Raw genomic sequence first — 19,095 nt, forward strand, 5'->3', positions numbered from 1 at the left:
GTGTGGCTATGCGAGAGAGACTTCTGTAAATGTGCATGTGGAGTTTCTAATCAGTTACAGTCGGTTATGAAGTATGATGCAGGATGGCTTGACAATGGAGGCTAAATGCATGTTCAATGTTAAAACATCTTTCTGACCTCTTATCAGTGGTGCAAGTAGAAATATTTTCTTAGTGGTACTGAGTGCCAAAAAATAGGCGTGGTCATGTGTTGTGAGGGGGTATGGCCACATGCTGCTAGTGGCAGTGGCTACATGACACTAGTGGCGTGGCCACATGACAGCCCCCTTTTTATTTAAATCTGGAGGCAAGGCTAAACATATCTAGTAATGCCTCCAGTATAATACAAATATATAGTGATACCTCCAGTATAATAGAAATATATAGTAATGCCCCCGATTTAATAACAATATATATTAATAGTAATGCCTCCATTATACCAGGACAATACAGCCACTATTGCACTCCCAGTAACACTGACAGAGTGGGAGGAGCGTCATGCTGCCAAGCACCGTGGTCTTGTTGCTTTGTGGTGCATTATAATTGTGGTAATGGCAAAGTGTATGGCAGGTGGTACTGAGTACCCGCTGCCAAATTCTTATGGGTACGCCGTACCTGAGCGTACCCGCATACTTGCACCGCTGCCTCTTATGCACTCAGGGTATAAGGGAAGTGCAGCTTTTCTGCAGCCTGATAACCACTTAATAGCCAGATAATTGCTGTATCCTACCTCTTCCAGGACTCTACTCACTTTTCAGTCAGGGATGGGTGTGTCTTTTCTCCTGTGTTTAAAATTGCTGAGGACTGGAGATACAGGAAATTTTTCATTATTGAATAAGAGATCGTCCAGATTCTGATCCTTCACTTGACCCACGCGATATAAAAAGCGGATATGTCCACTTGAAAGGGTACTTGCTCATTTCAAAGGTGTGATTCATTGGTGAAGGTCCTTATTGTTTAGATTAATGCTTACTACACTAGAAGGCGTTGTTTCTCATCCCTATTTTTCAGACTGAACTGTTTGGTACACCGGTTATTCGGAGCATAGCTGCCACCCTTCAACTGGGGAGTGTTGAATGATTCTGTAAAGTTGGACGATATCTAAGTCTAAAGACTCTGAATATTTACTTATAGTTGGTGTAGCGCTCAATACCACCACCATCACAATATATATATATATATATATATATATATATAAAACCGGAAGAATAGGCGGCACTCCAGAGACTTTGTTACCAGTGCTTCTTTTTAATGAAGATGCGTCTTCATTAAAAAGAAGCACTGGTAACAAAGTCTCTGGAGTGCCGCCTATTCTTCCGGTTATTATTGGATCCTGTATCCTAAGGAGGGCACCGGAGCAGATGCTATGATAGCAAGGGGAGTGCCGGCTACGTTGCTGTTTTATATATATATATATATATATATATATATATATATATAAAACAGAAGGAGGTGCGGCACTCAGCTCCAAATGAACATGACTCCGCACTGTCGTTAGGTTTATTAAGAAAGAAAATACAAGCATACCTTTATACCATAGTATCACCCCAGTGAAGAACGCCGATTCCGGAAGCGGGACCACGCACCCGTCCAGTGATAGACATTATGTACACCCCCCCACCACATGACTGTATTGCCATGGCAACTGAAAACAAAGAAGAAACCGGAGATTATGACACATGAGTAGGAACAAATAGCAATGCATCCATGCCTACCTATATCAAATGTATACATAAACCAAAATAATAACAATAACGGTACTGACTATACACTGTGAATAAACGGCAGGTGTACATTACAAAAAACAAGCATAATTAATAGCATCATTAAGGCCTTTGGTGTAATAACATCTAGGCATATTATCCAGCGAGTTTCGCATTGTAACAATTTACGGGCCCTGTCCCCCCCTCTTTTAGACAATGGAACATGATCTATCATGCGGTAACGGAGGCTGTTAAGGGGATATTTATACTCAAAAAAGTGACGTGCCACAGGCTGGTCATTTTTCCCTGATTCTAGGGCATGACGTATAGCGGAGCCGCCATACGTTCTTTGAATTTCCGCTCCGTCTTCCCCACATAACTTAATCCACATGGACATACCAATTGGTATATCACATGTGTGGAGTTACATGTAAGTAAATGGTGGATCTTCATTTTTTTTTTACCAGTAAGGGGATAAGGAACTGGCAGGTCACACACGTACAACAAATACATCCAGTTTTTTGGGGAGCAAGAGATGACTTCATTAAGGGCGCAATGTCAGTTTTAACTAAAAAATCCCTCAGATTACGGCCTCTGGCATAACAAAGCATAAGACTATGATTTTGTTAAGGTAATGATTTATCAAATTCGATGATCGGCCATAATTTCTTAGATATATGATTTATGGTTGGGGATGCTGCATTAAATTTACTAACCCAAGGTAGTTTTAGTCTGTTATTATTATTACTAGTATGTTGCGGATTCAGCAGAAAATCCCGATCCATCCTAAGTACTTTGTCCTTGGTGGACAATAGTTCACTGCGAGAATATCCTCTAACGCCAAATTTCTCAATTAGAGCATCAATCTAAGAAATGGATGCTTCAATCTGATTATTGATCCGATGTATGCGGATCATTTGTGAGTATGGCAAACCCCTAGTTAGAGTTTTGGGGTGACAACTATGCGCTTGCAAAAATTTATTACGGTCCGTGGGTTTATTATAGGCCGTGGTATTCATTTTATTATCTTTAAGAATGATTAAGACATCAAGAAAAGCAACTTGCTCTTGACTATAAGAGTACGAGAATTTAATGGGACATGAACCGCCATTGTGAGATTCAATCACATTGATCAAATCAGTAATGTCACCCCGCCAGATCATCAAAAGGTCGTCTATATAGCGTGTAAATAAGACCAAGTTGGAAGTGACCACAGGATCTTTAAAAAATAAATCGTGTTCAATGGGGAACATTACGATATTAGCGTACACTGGAGCTGCGCAAGAGCCCATCGCGCAGCCCATCACCTGTAAGAAAAATTGATCGTTATATAGAAAGTCATTTTTAGACAAAATCAATTCAAAGAGTGTAAGGAAAAAATTAATTAAATCTGCAAAAAAGCAATCAGAAAATTCTTCAGTAATGTTAAACCAAATTGATGAGGAATGGATGTATAGAAGTTGACTACATCAATGCTAACAAGCCAATAATTCTCGGGAATACTCAAATTAGACAATTTTTGCAGCAAAGTGATGGTGTCAAGCAGAAAAGTGGGTTCTGATTGTACTAAGGGTTGCAAGACCGCATCCAAGTAAGTGGCTACAGGCTGAAACAATGATCCTAAAATGCCCGGTTGCCATTAACTGCTCGAGCACGCACAGGACGGGACCTGCGCGTATGCAGTGCCGCCACTGCCGGGGATATTGCGATTGCATTGATTAACGATATGACCTCAATAGCCCCCAATGTTATGAGACTCCTGCTCCTAATGAAGAAGTATAGCTGCACCTGAGAGACAACCCCCAGGGGGAGTAAAGGTGTTGCCTGTGTTACCTAGGTATTTAAGGTATTTAACTTAACACTATGTAGTCTTTAAGTCATGTCCTGCATAGCTTTGTGTGAGAAGTTCTATTTGAGTTTGGTTTTTATTGCTTAAGAGTGTTATGTTTATGCCTGTTCATCAACTTCAGTGTTACCTCATACAATCCTACCTTCTACCATCCATACATTTCTCCTAGACTCTTACACCCCTTTCAGGATTAAACAGCTTGGCTAAACGTTGGGTTTCTTTGTTAGCCTCCCCAGACTCATGGTTCTTTCTTGGCAGCCACAAGCACCATAACAATAGGTCAGTGGACTAGGTCAGTTTACATGTAATTTTATTTTACATATTTGTTTACTGTTCAATATATTATACTAAATAGTAACAGTACAAACTGTAATTATATTATATAAGTGTAATAGTATAGTGAGACTATGGAAGAAAATAATGTACTCTAAGACAATTTGCTTTTATCTCGTATGCAGAGGTGGATTTAGACCTCATGGGGCCCTAAGCAAGATACAGATCCCCCCCCCCCCCAGCCCAACAATCCACAGCAATATATTTTCCTTCCTGATTATATGCCTCATAAATTATTTGTATTTGTTGTTTTTTATAGCTCTATTACAGTATATTACTTCCCCCTTCACTGAGTGCACCATGTCCACTCACTGACTGCATTTATATCAGCATTTTATAATACCCATTATTACCCTCTTCAGTCAGTGTGACTGTATTGATTATATATCAGTGCCTCAATGATTGTAGCAGGCAGGCCCCCATCGTCAATACACAGTAGTACTTAAAATAGAGTATAATGGCTAGTGCTGTTACTACGTGGGTGCCAGCGTTGCCTGGCACACAGCGCAGTCACCCTGAGGGCGCAACTGCCTGCATCCCCGTTCCAAGGGGCCTAAAGTCAGCGGCATTGTAATGAGTCAAACTGAGCGGGAGCGAGGACAGGAGCAGGAGAGGATGGTGGGGGACTCGGGAGCCGCAGCAGCACACTGTAATTGGTGGTGGCGCCACTTCAACTGTCCCTCTTCTTTCACATTGGCTGGCCGCTGCCGCTGTGAATGCTGAGATGCTCTGGGGGACTCTACCTCCCGTAATGTGTAAAAAGGGGACTCTACGTGCCGCAATGTGTAATAGGAGACTTTGCCTGCCGTAATGTGTAAAAGGGGACTTTGCCTGCCGTAATGTGTAAAAGGGGACTCTACCTGGTGTAGTGGCGCTACTGTGCATCATAAGTTGAATACTGGAGACTACTGTGCACCATAATATGAATTTGTATTGTTTTGTGGCCACACTCCTTCCACGTGAAGCTACGCCCCTATATTTTTGGCATGGCTGGCCCTATTTTAAATAAGGGGGGGCACCGATGTCGTTTCTTGCACACAGCGCTAAAATGTCTAGTTACAGCACTGATAATGGCATATTGATATATCATCAGTCAGTGGAGGTCTTGGTCCACTGGAAATGTCCTCCATACAGCCATTTCAGCGAGCCCTCATAGGAGCCACAGGGCCCTAAGCAGCCACCTTGGTTGCCTTGTGGTAAATCCTCCTCTTCTCTTATGTATTTGGTTTATTGTAAGAGACATATTTATAATATTATATAATATAGATACAGGAATTTCCTAACTTAAAGGTGTTATGATTGTTTTGGACAGAGTTTAGTTTGCCTTTAGAACTACTGATTTAACCCTTTTTAATACTGTCTTATCAGTATTATTAGTGTGTGGCAATGTACGACAATACAAAAGCTTGAGGATGAGTACTTAATCATACATGCCAATTTTACCAAGTCGTGGAGGGCATGGCTGGCATTTTCATAAATGTGACCCAAACCCCTACTATAAAATGCAGTAAATCCTGGTTCTAAACAGCAGGCGTGTGACCACAATTACAAGAATGTCAGCCATGCCCAGCCCCCGCCTGACATGTTATCATGGCTCTGAATCCTGCTGTTTAAAACCGCATATTGTAGTATTGTACAGTAGGAGTCAGAGTTATGATGACATATCCAATGCAAATAGAGTCATCCAACATTCTGGTTGCAAGCTGGCAGCACCTGAAGATTGGCCAACTCTTTCAGGAGGCCAGGAGAGGGCCCCAATTAAAGATTCTCATGGACCTTTCGGGTAGGTTGGCAAGTGTGACCTGACAACAAGAGGTTTAGGTATGGACCGTTATGGTTATATATATCATGGTAGTCTAACCATATTTTCTCTAACGTCCTAGTGGATGCTGGGGACTCCGAAAGGACCATGGGGAATAGCGGCTCCGCAGGAGACTGGGCACAAAAGTAAAAGCTTTAGGACTACCTGGTGTGCACTGGCTCCTCCCCCTATGACCCTCCTCCAAGCCTCAGTTAGATTTTTGTGCCCGAACGAGAAGGGTGCATACTAAGGGGCTCTCCTGAGCTGCTTAGAGTAAAAGTTTAAAGTAGGTTTTTTATTTTCAGTGAGACCTGCTGGCAACAGGCTCACTGCACCGAGGGACTAAGGGGAGAAGAAGCGAACTCACCTGCGTGCAGAGTGGATTGGGCTTCTTAGGCTACTGGACATTAGCTCCAGAGGGACGATCACAGGCCCAGCCATGGATGGGTCCCAGAGCCGCGCCGCCGGCCCCCTTACAGAGCCAGAAGACAGAAGAGGTCCGGAAAATCGGCGGCAGAAGACGTCCTGTCTTCAATAAGGTAGCGCACAGCACCGCAGCTGTGCGCCATTGCTCTCAGCACACTTCACACTCCGGTCACTGAGGGTGCAGGGCGCTGGGGGGGGCGCCCTGAGACGCAATAAAAATACCTTTTTTGGCAAAAAATACATCACATATAGCTCCTGGGCTATATGGATGCATTTAACCCCTGCCAATTTTTCCATAAAAAAGCGGGAGAAAGGCCGCCGAGAAGGGGGCGGAGCCTATCTCCTCAGCACACTGGCGCCATTTTTTCCTCACAGCTCCGTTGGAGGAAGGCTCCCTGACTCTCCCCTGCAGTCCTGCACTACAGAAACAGGGTAAAACAAGAGAGGGGGGGCACTAATTTGGCAGATAAATATATACAGCAGCTATATCAGGGAAAAACACTTATATAAGGTTATCCCTATATATATATAGCGCTCTGGTGTGTGCTGGCAAACTCTCCCTCTGTCTCCCCAAAGGGCTAGTGGGGTCCTGTCCTCTATCAGAGCATTCCCTGTGTGTGTGCTGTGTGTCGGTACGTTGTGTCGACATGTATGAGGAGGAAAATGGTGTGGAGGCGGAGCAATTGCCTGTGTTAGTGATGTCACCCCCTAGGGAGTCGACACCTGACTGGATGGTCTTATGGAAAGAATTACGTGATAGTGTCAGCACTTTACAAAAGACTGTTGAAGACATGAGACAGCCGGCAAATCAGTTAATACCTGTACAGGCGTCTCAAACACCGTCAGGGGCTATAAAACGCCCGTTACCTCAGGTCGATACAGACACTGACACGGACACTGACTCCAGTGTCGACGGTGAGGAAACAAACGTATTTTCCAGTAGGGCCACACGTTACATGATCACGGCAATGAAGGAGGTTTTGAACATTTCTGATACTACAAGTACCACAAAAAAGGGTATTATGTGGGGTGTGAAAAAACTACCTGTAGTTTTTCCTGAATCAGATGAATTAAATGAGGTGTGTGATGAAGCGTGGGTTTCCCCCGATAAAAAACTGCTAATTTCTAAAAAATTATTGGCATTATACCCTTTCCCGCCAGAGGTTAGGGCACGTTGGGAAACACCCCCTAGGGTAGATAAGGCGCTCACACGCTTATCAAAACAAGTGGCGTTACCGTCTCCTGATACGGCCGCTCTCAAGGAACCAGCTGATAGGAAGCTGGAAAATATCCTAAAAAGTATATACACACATACTGGTATTATACTGCGACCAGCAATCGCTTCAGCCTGGATGTGCAGTGCTGGGGTGGCTTGGTCGGATTCCCTGACTGAAAATATTGATACCCTGGACAGGGACAATATATTATTGACTATAGAGCATTTAAAGGATGCATTTCTATATATGCGAGATGCACAGAGGGATATTTGCACTCTGGCATCAAGAGTAAGTGCGATGTCCATTTCTGCCAGAAGAGGGTTATGGACGCGACAGTGGTCAGGTGATGCGGATTCCAAACGGCATATGGAAGTATTGCCGTATAAAGGGGAGGAGTTATTTGGGGTCGGTCTATCGGACCTGGTGGCCACGGCAACGGCTGGGAAATCCACCTTTTTACCCCAGGTCACCTCTCAGCAGAAAAAGATACCGTCTTTTCAGGCTCAGTCCTTTCGTCCCCATAAGGGCAAGCGGGCAAAAGGCCACTCATATCTGCCCCGGGGCAGAGGAAGGGGAAAAAGACTGCAGCAGACAGCCTCTTCCCACGAACAGAAGCCCTCCCCCGCTTCTGCCAAGTCCTCAGCATGACGCTGGGGCCTTACAAGCGGACTCAGGCACGGTGGGGGCCCGTCTCAAGAATTTCAGCGCGCAGTGGGCTCACTCGCAAGTGGACCCCTGGATCCTGCAGGTAGTATCTCAGGGGTACAAATTGGAATTTGAGACGTCTCCCCCTCGCCGGTTCCTGAAGCCTGCTTTACCAACGTCTCCCCCCGACAGGGAGGCGGTATTGGAAGCCATTCACAAGCTGTATTCCCAGCAGGTGATAATCAAGGTACCCCTCCTACAACAGGGAAAGGGGTATTATTCCACGCTGTTTGTGGTACCGAAGCCGGACGGCTCGGTGAGACCCATTTTAAATCTGAAATCCTTGAACACTTACATAAAAAGGTTCAAGTTCAAGATGGAGTCACTCAGAGCAGTGATAGCGAACCTGGAAGAAGGGGACTATATGGTGTCTCTGGACATCAAGGATGCTTACCTCCATGTCCCAATTTGCCCTTCTCACCAAGGGTACCTCAGGTTTGTGGTACAGAACTGTCACTATCAGTTTCAGACGCTGCCGTTTGGATTGTCCACGGCACCCCGGGTCTTTACCAAGGTAATGGCCGAAATGATGATTCTTCTTCGAAGAAAAGGCGTCTTAATTATCCCTTACTTGGACGATCTCCTGATAAGGGCAAGGTCCAGAGAACAGTTAGAGGTCGGAGTAGCACTATCTCAAGTAGTACTACGACAGCACGGATGGATTCTAAATATTCCAAAATCGCAGCTGATTCCGACGACACGTCTGCTGTTCCTAGGGATGATTCTGGACACAGTACAGAAAAAGGTGTTTCTCCCGGAGGAGAAAGCCAGGGAGTTATCCGACCTAGTCAGGAACCTCCTAAGACCAGGCCAAGTGTCAGTGCATCAATGCACAAGGGTCCTGGGAAAGATGGTGGCTTCTTACGAAGCGATTCCATTTGGCAGATTCCACGCAAGAACTTTTCAGTGGGATCTGCTGGACAAATGGTCCGGATCGCATCTTCAAATGCATCAGCGGATAACCCTGTCTCCAAGGACAAGGGTGTCTCTCCTGTGGTGGTTACAGAGTGCTCATCTCCTAGAGGGCCGCAGATTCGGCATTCAGGATTGGGTCCTGGTGACCACGGATGCCAGCCTGAGAGGCTGGGGAGCAGTCACACAGGGAAAAAATTTCCAGGGCTTGTGGTCAAGCATGGAAACGTCACTTCACATAAATATCCTGGAACTAAGGGCCATTTACAATGCCCTAAGTCAGGCAAGGCCTCTGCTTCAGGGTCAGCCGGTGTTGATCCAGTCGGACAACATCACGGCAGTCGCCCACGTAAACAGACAGGGCGGCACAAGAAGCAGGAGGGCAATGACGGAAGTTGCAAGGATTCTTCGCTGGGCGGAAAATCATGTGATAGCACTGTCAGCAGTGTTCATTCCGGGAGTGGACAACTGGGAAGCAGACTTCCTCAGCAGACACGATCTTCACCCGGGGGAGTGGGGACTTCACCCAGAAGTCTTCCACATGATTGTGAACCGTTGGGAAAAACCAAAGGTGGACATGATGGCGTCCCGCCTCAACAAAAAACTGGACAGATATTGCGCCAGGTCAAGGGACCCTCAGGCAATAGCTGTGGACGCTCTGGTAACACCGTGGGTGTACCAGTCAGTATATGTGTTCCCTCCTCTGCCTCTCATACCCAAGGTACTGAGAATCATAAGAAGGAGAGGTGTAAAGACTATACTCGTGGCTCCGGATTGGCCAAGAAGGACTTGGTACCCGGAAATTCAAGAGATGCTCACGGAAGACCCGTGGCCTCTACCTCTAAGAAAGGACCTGCTCCAGCAGGGACCATGTCTGTTCCAAGACTTACCGCGGCTGCGTTTGACGGCATGGCGGTTGAACGCCGGATTCTGAAGGAAAAAGGCATTCCAGATGAAGTCATCCCTACCCTGATCAAAGCCAGGAAGGATGTAACTGTGCAACATTATCACCGTATTTTGCGTAAATATGTTGCGTGGTGTGAGGCCAGGAAGGCCCCTACAGAGGAATTTCAACTGGGTCGATTCCTGCATTTCCTGCAAACAGGACTGTCTATGGGCCTCAAATTAGGGTCCATTAAGGTTCAAATTTCGGCCCTGTCAATATTCTTCCAAAAAGAACTAGCTTCAGTTCCTGAAGTTCAGACGTTTGTCAAGGGGGTACTGCATATACAGCCTCCTTTTGTGCCTCCAGTGGCACCTTGGGATCTCAATGTAGTTTTGGGATTCCTAAAATCACATTGGTTTGAACCACTCACCACTGTGGACTTAAAATATCTCACATGGAAAGTGGTAATGCTGTTAGCCCTGGCTTCAGCCAGGCGTGTATCAGAATTGGCGGCTTTATCCTATAAAAGCCCTTACCTAATTTTTCATACGGACAGGGCAGAATTGAGGACTCGTCCTCAATTTCTCCCGAAGGTGGTTTCAGCATTTCACTTAAACCAGCCTATTGTGGTGCCTGCGGCTACTAGGGACTTGGAGGATTCCAAGTTGCTGGACGTAGTCAGGGCCCTGAAAATATATGTTTCCAGGACGGCTGGAGTCAGAAAATCTGACTCGCTGTTTATCCTGTATGCACCCAACAAGCTGGGTGCTCCTGCTTCTAAGCAGACGATTGCTCGTTGGATTTGTAGTACAATTCAGCTTGCACATTCTGTGGCAGGCCTGCCACAGCCAAAATCTGTAAAAGCCCATTCCACACGGAAAGTGGGTTCATCTTGGGCGGCTGCCCGAGGGGTCTCGGCTTTACAACTTTGCCGAGCAGCTACTTGGTCAGGGGCAAATACGTTTGCAAAATTCTACAAATTTGATACCCTGGCTGAGGAGGACCTGGAGTTCTCTCATTCGGTGCTGCAGAGTCATCCGCACTCTCCCGCCCGTTTGGGAGCTTTGGTATAATCCCCATGGTCCTTTCGGAGTCCCCAGCATCCACTAGGACGTTAGAGAAAATAAGAATTTACTTACCGATAATTCTATTTCTCATAGTCCGTAGTGGATGCTGGGCGCCCATCCCAAGTGCGGATTGTCTGCAATACTTGTACATAGTTATTGTTACAAAAATCGGGTTATTATTGTTGTGAGCCATCTTTTCAGAGGCTCCTCTGTTATCATGCTGTTAACTGGGTTCAAATCACAAGTTGTACGGTGTGATTGGTGTGGCTGGTATGAGTCTTACCCGGGATTCCAAATCCTTCCTTATTGTGTACGCTCGTCCGGGCACAGTATCCTAACTGAGGCTTGGAGGAGGGTCATAGGGGGAGGAGCCAGTGCACACCAGGTAGTCCTAAAGCTTTTACTTTTGTGCCCAGTCTCCTGCGGAGCCGCTATTCCCCATGGTCCTTTCGGAGTCCCCAGCATCCACTACGGACTATGAGAAATAGAATTATCGGTAAGTAAATTCTTATTTTGAGGTCCAAAAAAGACAGAACAGAAAAGAGAAGGCAACACCCTATGTTTGTTCAGTGCCTGCAAATAGGGATAGTATAAAACTATGTCTAGCTTATACTTTAACCTGATTCTAAACATGCAGAAATGATGAAAGTTAGAATCCAGTTGTAGTTATTTTAATATATTGTTTAACTCGATCTTGCAAACGTTTTAATGTATTTATTTACAGATGCCACTAATGCTGACAGTGTAAAAGGAACCGTAACCCAAGTTGAAAAACACCTGAATGGCTCCGGGCTAAATCTGCTAATTAACAATGCTGGAATTATGTCACGTGTAGACCTACAAAACGTGGATTGTGATGACATGATCAATGTTTTCAAAACAAATGTGGTTGGGCCGCTGCAAGTAAGCCAGGTACTAATCTAAATCATAATTGCCTATTATTTTAATGGTGACTCAGAGTGGGAGGTTTAGGGGGGGGTAGGGGGAAAAAAGGGGTAAGGTGTCGCAAATTACGTCAGTGCTGCCTAGCGCTCTGCAATGTATTCCCCTGATAAAGCTATATGTATATCACAGCATATCATTCTTTTTATTATTTTATGTAATATATGTAGGGGTTAATCTTTTTAAAAATAGTACGAAAATAGGCTATATGATCCCATATTTACTTTCACACAGTTTGGTGCTTCAGACCTACTCCCTAAAACATTGTAGGTTGCTTCTCTCAATTATGGCAATAGTAAAATATCCATTAAAAATGATGTGACACTGAACACTTTACCACAAGGGTTGTCACAGCACTTCAAATTATATAAAAATGACAAATCAAAAAGCTACGATTGATATTGAAACAGCGTAATATAGTGTTTGTTGAAATAAAATGAATTTACCATCCAGATATTTTTCAGCATTAGCAGAGAATTGCCAGCTATATGATGTAGTAAGTCCGTGCAGTCTATTTAGCAATGAGAGCCTTGCAATTGTTTGTAGCTGATGGTTGCTTCTTGTACGTATAATACCCCGCTAAAAGGTGAAAGTTTTGTGTGATGTACTCCTCTTTAACCTGAAAAATGCAATGGCGCCCTTATTCTGGTGGAAGCCACCGCTTATTAAAATAATCATAAAATATATATTGAAAACACATTGGGCGCTACCAGTGTTGTATAGAACCAAGAACTCCGTAACTTGTAGAAGTCTTAAAAAAGTACCTTGTATCTTCAATCAGGTAAGTATATCTCTGTATCTCCTAAAATGTGTCTGTTCTCCTACAAAGTACCAACATGCAGAAAATAGACATGTAAAGTCCTAAAAGTCACCTGATTCATCTAAATTCCTTAGGTGTTTCTTTGCTTCTTCAAAGTGTTCATACTGTATGTAATGAGGGCAAATATCTATTGCAGTCATTAATATGAAAAAGAATAAAAAGTACACTATACAATATTTAGTGCAGAGTATAAAATATAACAATTTATTAAAGTCCATAAGTCTTCATAAATGATCAATTTATGAGGTTCCCTGTGCTCGGACGGTAAAAACGAAACAAAGAAAAGTTGTGTTGACCTTTTTGTGTCGACCATTTCCCGTGTCAACCTTTTCACATGTTAACATTTTGTACATGTCGACATTTTCCTGTGTCAACCTCTTGTCAGTGCCTACATTACGACATTTTGTCAGTATCAACCTAATGACTGTCGACCTAAACATTGTAGATCTTCTAAACCACACCCGCCTTAAGGTACCTGAGGCTCAGTTAGGAGTGGGAGATCTGCCTAACAGGAGGCACTTGTGAAATTAGTCTTTTTCCTCAGCAAGTTATTATCCTCCTGGGACTTCAAACAATACACACTTGAAGAAGAATCAATCCTGGGTCTCAGCTATATTATCTGCGTAACACATGGCAGTTGGCCAGTAATTTTGCAGACTATTATCATGGACGGTCTATGGGGGTTATGGTTAGCAAACCAAAAAAGTTAGCAATTGGGCAAAACAATGTTGTACTGCAGGTGGGGCAGATGTAACATGCAGAGAGCATTAGATTTGGGTGGGATGTGCTCAAACTGAAATCTAAATTGCGGTGTAAAAATAAATCAGTGAGTATTTACCATGCAAAGAAACAATATAACCCACCCAAATCTAAATCTCTTTGCACGTTACATCTGCACCACCTGCAGTGCAACAAGGTTTTGCCCAATTGCTAACTTTTTTGGTTTGCTAACAACTCTTAGTGCAAGTTCCTCTTCTATTCACTGAGCAAAGTTTATAACTTTTAATCTGCCCTAATACTGTAGGCTGTGGAAATGGTAATAGCGTAGATAGGTGGTTATTAATTAGAGGGGATTCCTGTACCTCTCCATGTCCCCAGTGCAGCCCACACAAAGGTGTAACTGTGGGAGGCAATGGAGTTGGCTGCTGCTGGGTTCCTGCTCTTTAAGAGGCATTTCTACTCCCATACCATATTTAGCGACACCATTCAATTAAGTTAATTGACAGCCCTAGCTATCTCTTCTGTGGCCAACTCCCCTCCCCTGCACCTTCAAGTCATACCCTCTTTATTATTGATACATATTTTAAAAGTGTCATACCCAGGATTAGAACCTATGACCTATTACACTGGAAGCATGCACCTTACTAATTGATCTATTTTCTCACGTATAGGAAGCATGAGAATTCTAACTATATGAAGTTACTGTACTTCTCTGACAATTACACGTAACTTCATATAGTGAGAATTCTCATGTTTCCCACACAGTATCAAATAGCTCCATCAGTAAGGTGCATGCTTCCAGTGTAATAGGTCATTGGGTTCTAATCCTGGGTATGATACTTGTAAAATAATTGTTAGAGAAATAATCAGCATTGTGAGTTACTGAGCAGCTCTATGTAGTGTGTGGCTGCACACTACATAGATCTGCCTAGTTGCAATGGTTTTGAATAGAAAATTCTAAGTAGCTTCAAATAACTAGAATCTGCAGACTTCCCACGAATGAGCAAACAGCTTGATTAGTAAGGTGTCAGCTCTCCGTAACAGGTCATCAGCTCTAACCCTGTGTATGATTGCTAAGAAATGTGTGATGTAAAATAAATGTAAATCTATATATAATTTTTTTTAAATTATAAATATATATATATATCACCAATACAATAACCCTTTCTGCGCTAATTCAGAGATATTATAATAGGCAGCCTAAAACCACTTTGATCCCCTGTTGGTGCGAATCGTAAGGTAAAATATGGAAACAAAAGCGGTATGACACTCCAATCAGGGTCACAATGTTAGTAGCCCACTCTTTAGTCTTCATATGATAATACAAATACACAATTAAAAGTCCAACATAATTTATTAAAATATTCTTAAAATTTCAAAGGTACAATGATTGTTCTTCCCCTTTGGGGTCACAGTGGACATCACAGAAAAAAACCTGATGCGTTTCGTCTCCTGGGAGACTTCATTAGGGGGGTGTGTCTACAATTCCAGAAATACATACAATAAGTACTTTATATACAAAGACATACATTAAAATGGGCACTTCTAATTACAAATCGTCATATTCCCAAATAGAACAAAAAAGAAGAAAATAGAAGAGCTGGTAATGGAAAATCAATAAGAACGACAATATTCTTATCACAAAATTCATGATGGGAATTGAGCCCCAATCCAGAAACCATATGATCCTTTAGATTTTTTGCATACCTTAATAAACCCTATATGGGTATATGGTAGATGTAGGTAAAATCTGGATAGAGAAATGAAATCACATAACTTTATTCAATATCGTCATCTAATCAGGAGAATGTTCGATCAGAAGGGTACTTGATCAATGTTCAATCCAGAATTTTTTTTTACATAAATTTAGGAAAACATTTTTTTATATAAATATATAGGCCATACAATTCGGTCAAACATTACCCAAAAATTATACATTATTCAAAGATAGAAAAGGGATGACCAGTATAGGTATAATGGAGATCAAAATATTCCACCCAAAGTCACCAACTAATAGGAGGGCCTTTAGCTTTCACCTCTTTTTTAGAATATGAACGTATATACATACCTCAATTAGGGATTTACAACGCATATTCCAGTATTAAATACAGTGCATAAATAATACCTATAAAAACAGGTTTGGAGCAGTCACTATCAGGGAACAAATCACTGATCATATATTTTTAAGAATTACATCAACTATAAGAGAATACATTCCATCCAGGTGAAAACTTCCATTACATTAACTTATTTATTTGGTCAATTGTGGACTATACAAGAGTGTATTCTCAATGGTGAATGTGAAAAATAAAATGCAAAAATACACAACTCCTCAGAGTGCTCACCTCCTCACTGTTGTTCACGTGGATGTCAAACTGGAACGGAGACACTACTCTCAGACTGAGACTATATAGGGGACCAGCGATTACCTCACTTCCTCCAATAATCCTATTGATCTGTTAAAATTAAACTTTATAACATAGTGTAGAGCTCATAAACAGAGATCACACAACCCCAGATGTTTATAAAGGGTCATACCCAAGCTGACTTCATATTAATCACACCATAGGACCAATCAGATCGTAAGGGACATTGTTTTTCCATCTGTGATGATGATAAGATTCATACAAGATTCATACAAGAACTCATTTCAAAGAAACTGATGCAAATAGCTACATCCCCTCAGAGAGATGTCATCATCCCAGATGGAAAACAACGTCCCTTACGCTCAACTGTTACGAATAAGGAAGATTTGTAGCACCATGGAGGCATATAGGGATCAGTCATCCCTACTAACAGAGAAGTTTAGAGAAAGGTTATGCTTTGAAAAAACTGGAAGAGGACCAATTGAGGGCAGCTGAAGTTGAAAGGACCAATCTACTTCAAGTCAAACAAGATTACAAAAACGTAGATAGAAGACCGACTAGACCTTTTATAACCAGATATAATCAGGAAAATTGAAAAATTGTGAAATGCCTGAGGACCAACTGGCATCTTTTATTGAAGGATCCGATTTTGGGACCTCAATTACCCAACAAACCATATGTAGTGTTCAGAAGAGCATAAAACCTTAAGAACATTATAGCTCCAAGTAAACTGAAACAACCAAAAGTTATTAAAACCCAGAATAGCTTTCTATCCATGAGATCAGGTCTTACAACGTGCATTAGGTGCATTTGCTGTAAGTTTATAGATAAAAGTTTTAAAAATTCAGTTAGACCGCATATAGATGGTGTCGTTACGTGCAACACCACGTACGTGATTTATCAAATAAGCTGTGGTTGTAATCTACGATACATAGGGAAGACCAGAAGGTGTATAAAATTGAGGATACAGGAACATCTACGAAATATTAAAAACAAAGTGAAAAATCATAGTCTCCCCAGACGCTATCAGGAACAAACCAAACTCAGATACAACGCTGTATTTTAAATTTGCCGTATTAGAACATGTCAAACTAGATGATAGGGGTGGAGATAGAGATCTGGTTCTCTCTAGAAGAGAGTCATATTGGATCTTTACTTACAACACCCTTATTCCACATGGCCTGAATGAAACCATTGATATGGTGGCTTTTCTATGATGGTACTGATACACTGTATGGTATAAATTAATTGTAAATTAATTGTATTTATGTGAAAGAAGTAATGTAAAAATATTTACATTGTTATTTTCCCTGTATCTATGATAGTAAAGTTATGGACAGTACGGTACTACTTTGTGGTTGTGATTGTAATATTGTGGACTATATTAGAGGCATATATATACATATTTGATAAGGTCTACTTAAAGAGTTGATTATATATTATATTTTTCCTATACTATATTTTCTCTAACGTGCTTGAGGATGCTGGGACTCCGTAAGGACCATGGGGAATAGATGGGCTCTGCAGGAGATAGGGCACTTTAAGAAAGCTTTGGACTCTGGGTGTGCACTGGCTCCTCCCTCTATGCCCCTCCTCCAGACCTCAGTTTTACACTGTGCCCAGAGCAGGATGGGTGCACTGCAGAGAGCTCTCCTGAGTTCTCTGCCTAGAAGCATTTTTGTTTGGATTTTTTTCTACTTTTTTACAGGGAGCACTGCTGGCAACAGGCTCCCTGCATCGAGGGACTGAGGAGAGAGGGGGCAGACCTTCTTGTCTAAGATAGGCTCTGCTTCCTCGGCTACTGGACACCATCAGCTCCAGAGGGGGTGAACACAGGTTCTTACTGGGCGTCCACCCCCAGAGCCGCGCCGCCGTTCTCCTCACAGAGACAGAAGAACCGAAATTCAGAAGACGTCAGGCGGCAGAAGCCTTCAGCTTCACTGAGGTAACGCACAGCACTGCAGCTGTGCGTCATTGCTCCCATACACCTCACATACTCCGGTCACTGTAAGGGTGCATGGCGCGCGGGGGGGGGCGGCGCCCTGGGCAGCAATATAACGCCTCTATTATGGAAAAAGACAATATACATGTACAGGTGGGCACTGTACATGTATATAAAAGAGCCCCCGCCATATTTTAGTAAGTTTGAGCGGGACAGAAGGGGGGGCGGGGCTTCTCCCTCAGCACTCACCAGCGCCATTTTCTCTCCACAGCACCGCTGAGAGGAAGCTCCCCGGACTCTCCCCTGCTTACACACGGTGAAGGGGTGTTTAAAAGAGAGGGTGGGGGGGGTACATAATTGGCGAATAACATATTATACAGCGCGGCTGGGGAAAAACATTTTGTGTTGGTCTCCAGGGTCATTACGCTGGGGTGTGTGCTGGCATACTCTCTCTCTGTCTCTCCAAAGGGCCTTGAAGGGGATACTGTCTTCAGAAAAGAGGTTCCCTGTGTGTGTGAAGTGTGTCGGTACACGTGTGTCGACATGTTTGACGAGGAAGGCTCGCTTAATGTGGAGGGGGAGTGCTTGAATGTCATGTCGCCGTCGGCAACGCCGACACCAGAATGGGTGGATATGCTGAATGTCTTGAATGCAAATGTCAATCTATTGCATAAAAGGTAGACAAGGCTGAAGCTAGGGATCAGTCAGGTAGCCAGTCCATGCCTGTCACTGTGGCGCCAGGCCCTTTGGGGTCTCAGAAGCGCACCATATCCCAGATCGATGACACAGATACCGACACGGATACTGACTCTAGTGTCTACTATGAAGATGCAAAATTACAGCCAAGGGTGGCAAAAGGTATTCGGTACATGATTATTGCCATTAAAGAGGTTTTGCATATTACTGAGAAACCCCCTGTCCCTGACACGAGGGTACACATGTATAAAGGGAAAAAGCCTGAAGTCACCTTTCCGTCCTCATTTGAACTGAGTGAATTGTGCGAGAAGGCTTGGGAATCTCCGGATAGGAGACCACAAGTTCCCAAAAGGATTCTTATGGCGTATCCTTTTCCACAAACGGATAGGATACGATGGGAATCTTCACCTAAAGTAGACAAGGCGCTGACACGCTTGTCCAAAAAGGTGGCACTGCCTTCTCAGGATATGGCTTCCCTCAAGGATCCTGCTGATCGCAGGCAGGAAATTACCATGAAGCACATTTACACTCATTCAGGTACTATTGTTAGACCGGCTATGGCGTCGGCCTGGGTTTGTAGTGCGGTTGTGGCATGGGCAGATTCCTTATCTACGGAGATTGACACCTTAGATAGGGATGCCATTCAAATGACCATAGAGCATATCAGAGATGCTGCCTTGTATATGAGAGATGCTCAGAGAGACATTTGTTT

At 43.3% G+C, this 19,095-nt stretch overlaps 1 protein-coding gene across 1 annotated transcript in view; it reads left to right on the forward strand.

The window, feature by feature from the left end:
- Positions 1 to 19,095, forward strand: part of LOC134969333 (C-signal-like) — a 398,632-nt gene that overhangs the window by 161,800 nt on the left and 217,737 nt on the right. Inside the window, exon 3 of the mRNA XM_063945239.1 lies at positions 11,622 to 11,809. Coding sequence (XP_063801309.1) covers positions 11,622 to 11,809 — 188 coding nt within the window. The remainder of the gene's footprint in view (positions 1 to 11,621; positions 11,810 to 19,095) is intronic.

This window comes from Pseudophryne corroboree, chromosome 11, assembly GCF_028390025.1.
Source record: "Pseudophryne corroboree isolate aPseCor3 chromosome 11, aPseCor3.hap2, whole genome shotgun sequence".
NCBI lineage: Eukaryota > Metazoa > Chordata > Amphibia > Anura > Myobatrachidae > Pseudophryne > Pseudophryne corroboree.